The 7519-nt window shown below is 39.2% G+C and overlaps 1 protein-coding gene across 2 annotated transcripts in view; it reads left to right on the top strand.

The window, feature by feature from the left end:
* Positions 1–7519, top strand: part of LOC106867303 (phosphatidate phosphatase LPIN3) — a 137213-nt gene that overhangs the window by 124771 nt on the left and 4923 nt on the right. For both annotated transcript variants that reach the window (XM_052967291.1, XM_014912142.2), the window contains one exon: positions 5186–5289. In XM_052967291.1, the coding sequence (XP_052823251.1) occupies positions 5186–5289 (104 nt within the window). The remainder of the gene's footprint in view (positions 1–5185; positions 5290–7519) is intronic.

Here is a 7519-nt window from a genome sequence, read left to right as displayed (position 1 = left end):
GTGCGGGTGACACGTAAAAGCACCCACTACACTCTCTGAGTGGTTGGCGTTAGGAAGGGCATCCAGCTGTAGAAACTCTGCCAAATCAGACTGGAGCCTGGTGTTGCCATCCGGTTTCACCAGTCCTCAGTCAAATCGTCCAACCCATGCTAGCATGGAAAGCGGACGTTAAACGATGATGATGATGATGATGACAACGGGCTTCTTTCAGTTTCCATCTACCAAATCCACTCACAAGGCTTTGGTCGGCCTGAGGCTATAGTAGAAGGCACTTGCCCACGGTGCCACGCAGTGGGACTGAACCCAGAACCACACAGCCACTCCTGTGCCTGTAGATGATAAGTAGGTGTATATGTGCTCTTTATGCCAAGGGTCGATAAACAACCTTTCAATGCTGTAAATTCAGGTGTGTTGTCTAATACAGCAACTTTTGGCAGTCCAAAGAGACCGAAAAGACACATCAAGCACTTTTGTACATTTTCCATTTTGCTTGAGGTGCAAAGGATGACATCAATGTAGTTGGAATGTGAATCAATGACAATGACTAAATTGCCAACATGGTTCGTGAAAACCCAATCCATATGAGTACATTCCCAAGAACCATCCTTATTCCACATTGCTGTCGAATCGTCTTTTGTACTTCAATTCTGCTGACAAGCAGCACAGTTGGAAATGAAGGTAGTCACATGTCAAGACATGTTTGGCTACCAGAACTCAAGAGAAGTCTTACTGAGCATTTGTTGAATACCCAGATGTGTATCATGAAGCACACTGCCGTGTAGTAGGTAGGGAACATTCTCGTTCACAAATATAGAATTCCATCTTGTATTGCTAGTTGATCACACATGCATTTGAAAGAGAGGGTGCACTTATTTCACAAAGTCTATTTTCTGGATACGACCATATGTTTGATTTGCTGACTGTCTGTCATATTGATGTACACAGAATGTCACTCACTTGTTCATCTGCAAAGACAATTCCCTCATCCGCTACTTGCAATCTCAACATTGCGTCAACATGAGGAATTTTAGAACCAGAGATATGTGATATATCAAAATCAAATGCCATTAATTGAATAGCCCATCACCCAATTCTAGAAGAAACATTCATAGGGGTCAACTTCTTTGAGGAAGATATATTTTAAAGGTCTATCATCCATATTGAGTTTGAACTTTTTACCTAGTAGGAATTGTTTGAGATGGGTAATGGCCCATACGATGGCAAATGCTTCGCATTTGATATTTGACCAATTAGATTCAGCAGGTGTCAATTTTCTTAACACATATAAAACAGCATAACCATTTTGTGAAAGTATTGCTGCAACGCTGTTCATTGAGGCATCTGTCGACAGCTCGGTAGGTAATTTAGGATCAAATGGCTTCTATACTGGTTCTTTGCATAGCTTGTCTTTAATATTCTCAAATTCAAGTTGGCACTTGTCTGTCCACTGAAAACGATCGACAGTATAGTTAGTTTCTGTATGCTAATTGTTTTCTCATTGAAATTTGAAATGAATTGCCCAGAAGATCCAATTGGAGTTTCTCGGTGCTTTTTGGCTGATTTAATACCATGATTCTGTAAGTGAGTTCTTTTGCAGGTTTAATTCTTTCTGCCAATATCACACGGCCTAAAAATGTGATGCTTGTAGTCTTTTGAACACATTTTTCTTTGTTGACACTGACTTGTTTCTCACGTAATCTTCCAAGGATGGCATTTAAATGTTTATTCAGGTTCTTTTCCATCTTAGCAAAAACAATTATATCGTCTTGATAGGCAGTGAAATTTTTTAGTCTCCTGAGCACTACATTCTCTACAGCATGCTAAAAAATGGTAGAACTACGTTTCATCCCCACCTGTAATCATGTAACCAAGTATACTCCTCATGTAGTATTGATGGCACAGAGCTTCTGACTATTTTCATCAAGCTTGATCTGCCAATGTGCATTAGCTAAGGCAATCTTAGCAAAGAACCTTGCACCACTAAGCTTGCTGAACATGTTTCTATTAACAGCAAAGCATAAGCTTCCATGCATATCTTTTCATTTAAGTGAACTTTGTAGTCGAGACACATGCACAGTCCATTTTTCTTTCTAACTCACACAACTGGAGAAGTATTGACTATACCACCCGGGGTACATTTTTCAGTGCATCTATTTCCTTTGCTACATGTTCCTCAAGAGTAATAAGTACACTTCTGGCAGCACAGAATTTATCAGAGGCATTAGGTATTAATTTAACAGAAGCTTGCACTCCTTTTATCATCGGCAGAAATGACTCAATGCTGCAAATTGGTTCAGCATTGAGCAGGTCACAACCTGGAAGACCATACCAGCAGTTACCTTTAATCATTTTGAAAGTATGGAGGAATTGCCAACCTTCTCATTTCACCATAAGGCAGGCATCCCCAGTGCATTCCATGCAGTGCCCATTGTATGATTCGTATGAAAAATGTTGTCATGTGATCATCACACTAATTATGGATGAGATAATGTTGCAGGGAACACCTGTATCCTGCACCATGTCTATTTTGTGCCCATTGAGTGAGACAAATTCAAACACAGGTTTTTCTGATGCGCAGCTGATAAGAGTCATGATTCCATCCTGACAACTCATCCTGTGACCGTTCCTGGTGCTTTTGCAAACTTTTGCATAGTGGCCTTTTTTGCCACAGTTTTTGCAGATAGCTTTTATTGCAGGGCATTTGTGTTGTGGGAAGCAGAGTTTTCCACAGTGGTTACAGGATTTGTCACTCAAATTTTTTCTTTTGTCTTGTGGCAGTCATTTTGGAATAGGCAATGACTTCTTTTGAATTGTCATTGCAAAATTCAGATATTTGTGAAGAATGTTGTAAAAATTGTACTGTATCTCCTAAACTGAGTTTGTTAACTTCATTAACTTGAAGAACTTTCTCTCTTTCCTCACTGCTTCTTATACTGACAACCGAGACAGTACGAGTTTTTCACTCACTGATGTTTTAGACGTTTTCAGACTTTCAATGTTGCAGTATTCATTGGCTTGTCACAGATTTGAAAGAAATTGAGAAATTGATTCATTGGGTTGTTGAATAGTGGAGAAGAATTTTGGCTAATATCAGTTTCTTTTAAGGAGCAACATGATTTAGAATCAAATTTTTTTGGTCATTGTAAGTCATTTTCATAATATTCTTCTTGGATAATTTTTAATGCTTGTATTCCTACAAAAGAAGTGAATTTCATAGCCATAGGACTTTGGTCATTATCTTGTAGGTTATCCTTTAATTTGTCCACGTAAGCATTTGCTTCGAATTCCATGAACCAGGTTGAGACATCTTCAATTGACTGAGTTTATGCCACCAAGAGATTCTCCTTGCTCTATCAACGACACCATTATCAAGTTTTGTAATTAGCTTATTTCAGGCATAGGAACAAGTTTTGTAATTAGCTTATTTCAGGCATAGGAACAAGTTTTGTAATTAACTTATTATAGGTATAGGAGCAAGGATGAAATAACCATAAAGTAAACTGGGAATTTCTATCTCACTGTAGTGGAAGCACAACCAATGATTGTATGAGAAGGGGTAACTACATCAACTGTGATCCTGTAGTGACTGAATCAATTGTATGTCCCCGTTTATTTTAATCTCAATATATATAAGGAAAAAAATGAATGAGTCCACATAAAAGCCATACATGCCATGTGACTGGCAGTTTTTAATTATTTAAACAAATATACAGCATTTGTTTTAATTCATTAGGAGTTTAATTTTTATGTGAACATTTTTATCATGGCAGAGAACATAAAGAAAAATAAGGCCACTGCTGTGGAGTGGGAGATTATCCCACCCAAGAAGTGGTTAAATGATTTCAGGGAAAGAACGGTGGTGTTACGGACCTACTCTAGGTTACTCGACACCATTACGGTCTTTCCCAAAATTGAAATTGAAAAAGAGTTGGCAGAATATCTACCAACTATTAACTTTATGGCAAGGGGTGAAAAATACGCGACAGTTAGGTTGCTATTTGACACCCCTGAGGTGGCTTGCAAGTTTGCAAGCCAGCCCTTAGAAGGGGAAAAAATTAACTAGAGCTTGGATCTGTGGGCTGCCACCTGGTATAGAACCTGATTGGATAGAGGATACTAACCAACGGGGTCTGGGTGGCAGTGGAGCAAAGCTCTTAAATATGAAAATTTTACCTACAGCTGATTGGGTTGGGGCAAAAGCGGTTTTGACCCTGTGGACCCAATCAGCCAGGGATCTGGTATTTCCGGATTTTTTGAGGATGGCCAGCCATAAATATCCGGTAATTCTTGAGGGACGTAAACCCAAGTGCCACTGCATGACACCTTGGGTAAGTGTCTTCTACTATAGCCTCGGGCTGACCAAAGTCTTGTGAGTGGATTTGGTAGACTGTAGTGTGTGTGTGTGTTTGTGTGTCTGTGTTTGTCCCCCCACCATCACTTGACAACTGATGTTGGTGTGTTTACATCCCCATAACAGAGCAGTTCAGCAAAAAAGACCTATAGAATAAGTCATGGAGTCAATTTGTTCGACTAAAGGCGGTGCTCCAGCATGGCTGTAGTCAAATGACTGAAACAAATAAAAGAATAAAAGAATCTATCTTTTGTCTTTTACTTGTTTCAGTCATTAGACTGCAGCTGGGGCAGTGCCTTGAAGGGTTTAGTCAAACAAATTGATCCCACTACTTACTTTTCAAGCCTGATGTTTATTCTACCAGTGTCTTTTACCAACCCACTAAGTTACAGGGATGTAAACACACCAGCATCAGTTATCAAGTCATGGTGGTGGTAGTGTGTGAATGCATGCACAAAGACACACACACACACACACACACACACACACACACACACACACATGATGAGCTTAATTCAGTTTCTGTCTACCAAATCCATTCACAAGGCTTTGGTCAGCCTAAGGCTAGAGTAGAATCTTGCCCAAGGTGTCACACAGTAGGACTGATCCCAGAACCATGTGGTTGGGAAACAAACTGCATCTCTGCATGTCATAAGAATGAACTAAAAAAAGTTAAGTTGGTAACAGAGAGGTCAATTGGCCATAAATCACTGCTTCCATGCCAGCATGGATAAGATGTAAAATACTGATGATAATGATGATGATACACACACACACATTTGCACATGCACTCACACTCACATTGCTAATTACAATGGTATATTTTTGTTTTAGGATGTGTACGCCTATAAAGCACTGAACATTCCAGATTCGCACATCTTTACTATAAACCCACAAGGGCATTTGCGACATGAGCTCATTCAAACCTTCAACTCAACGTAAGTATTTCTGTTTTACATTATTAAACTTACACACTGAGTATAGTAGTTTATGTGTGAGGTGTGGGTAAAGAGGAGCACTTTGTTTAGGAAGTTATGTAGGTTGGCAGGTTCATCATATTGCTAAATATGTATTACGACACTATTACAATAACCTACAAACTCTTCAAGATTTAAGGACTCTAGAGACACTCTGGTGCAGGATGTTATGGAAGCTGAATGAGAAATTCCAGTTGATGCATATGATAAGTGAGGGAAAATTATAATGTAGAGACAACTGAGAGTTTCTTTGAAGTAATCTCCTGTGATTACATCCAGAGAGAAGGTGACAGAGTAGCAGAATAATTGAGTAGACAGGGCCATGGGAGATGAAAAGAGAGTAGCAAAGGGTAATGTCATGTAGCTGGAAGAGAAAGTAGATGCCAGGTATAGTAAGCAAGGAATGAAACTGAAAGTAAGTGGTTTGCATATGCCATGTGAATATCAGCAGCATGAAGTGTTTTTGATTGCAAAGCAGTGTAACACGGGGAGTTGAGATATTCTGGAGAGAAATCTATATTAAATGAAGACAGAACTCTAGCTCACTCTGATGCCAAAAATAGAGAGTCATGAATATGCTATTATGAGAGGCTGTTGAATTAAGAAAATGCATGGGTGAAAAAGAATCCACTCAAAGTAGACCCAATAAATGGACCAGCCATTGGAATTGACAGCTGTATAGTTGAAAGTTCAATTAAAGATACGAATGCAAGGAAGGTAGCTACCTTCATCAGGGATAGTTAGTGAGATGCTGAAAAATCTGGTAAAGTAAGGCACATACTAGTTACTGGCATAGTACATGAAGGTGTTATACCCAATGACTAGCATAGCAGTATTATTGACAACTAGAACAGGAGAGGAGATGCACTAGAGAGAGGTAACTACAGAAGCATCAATTTGTTTGACTAGATCATGAAAGTTACCGAAAGATCTCTTGCAAAATTGATTAGGAATAGGATTAGTGTAGATGAGATTCATTTGTGCCAAAGGATGTAATACAAATGCCCTTTTTCTTGTGAGACACATACATAAGTACCTAGCTATGAATAAGGCAACATGCCTAGTATTCATTAACTCAGAGAAGATTTTTGACAGGGTGCCTTTCTTTGTAGTCTAGTAGCTGCTAAGGAAGCTATGGATATGATTGGCTAATGGGATGGGGTGGGGTTGTCAAGCTAGCCATGTACAGATGTGCAGTTAGCAAGATGCGAGCCAGCACTGAGTTCAGCAATGAATTTAGCATACAGGTAGAAGTCCGCCAGGGTTCAGTTCTTAGCCTCCTCCAGTTTATAGTAGTTCTACAGGCCATAACAGAATTTTAAAAATGGATGTCCATAGGATCTTCTGTATGCTGATGATCTAGCTGAATCTGTGAAAGATTTAGGTAAGAAGTTCCGAAATAAATTTGGTAAAGAGTAAAGTTTTATTACATAGAAATGAAGACGAGTCCCTGCTGCTATCAGGAAAATGGCCATGTCTGATATCCAGAAAAGGAGTTGGTAGAAATTATAATCTTTCACTCCTAAAAACTCTTTATTCAACAGGATTATATGGTTCTCATTCCATTGTTCATGCCTGTAATATTCTAATATTAATAATTCTCATAAATATCTTGCCCTTATTCATTTTGCTGAGACTAGATTATGTGTAGATTCACTGACCCACAGATTAAGCTCACAACTACCAGTTAAACTGCAACATTTAATCAACATTTACATTCACTATGTCAGTGGTTACTAAATTTATTTTGGTACAGAACCCTTATATGATGATTTTTTAATCTTGGAACCCCAGCCTATATTTTACTGATAATCCCAGCCACTCTTATATTAATAAAACACTTCCTCTTCATACACTATGATTTTCTTCCACTCCCCATCTCTGTCCTCACTGCCCTGCTCACTGTATCACTGCTTTCGCCATCCCCTCTTTATACCCAAGTTCTCACTCGTCACTGCTATCCCCACCCTTCTTGGCAATACCTGGCCATATATATTATGTTCCTGTACCTTGAGAGCATGCCCTGGCAATTGCCATCATTTATCTCTCTCTTCCTTACTCTACTATCCCATCTATGCTATTAACCATTCATTGTGAATATACCCAGGCACTTTATCATCTCTCTTCTGCTCTATCTTTCCCTTGCTCTTCCTTCTGGCTGGGTAACCAGGTATCTCCTCTATAGCAGCAC

The sequence above is a fragment of the Octopus bimaculoides genome, chromosome 4 (genome assembly GCF_001194135.2).
Source record: "Octopus bimaculoides isolate UCB-OBI-ISO-001 chromosome 4, ASM119413v2, whole genome shotgun sequence".
NCBI lineage: Eukaryota > Metazoa > Mollusca > Cephalopoda > Octopoda > Octopodidae > Octopus > Octopus bimaculoides.
Note: the sequence above shows the minus strand (reverse complement) of the source record. Positions and strands in the feature narration are given on the sequence as shown.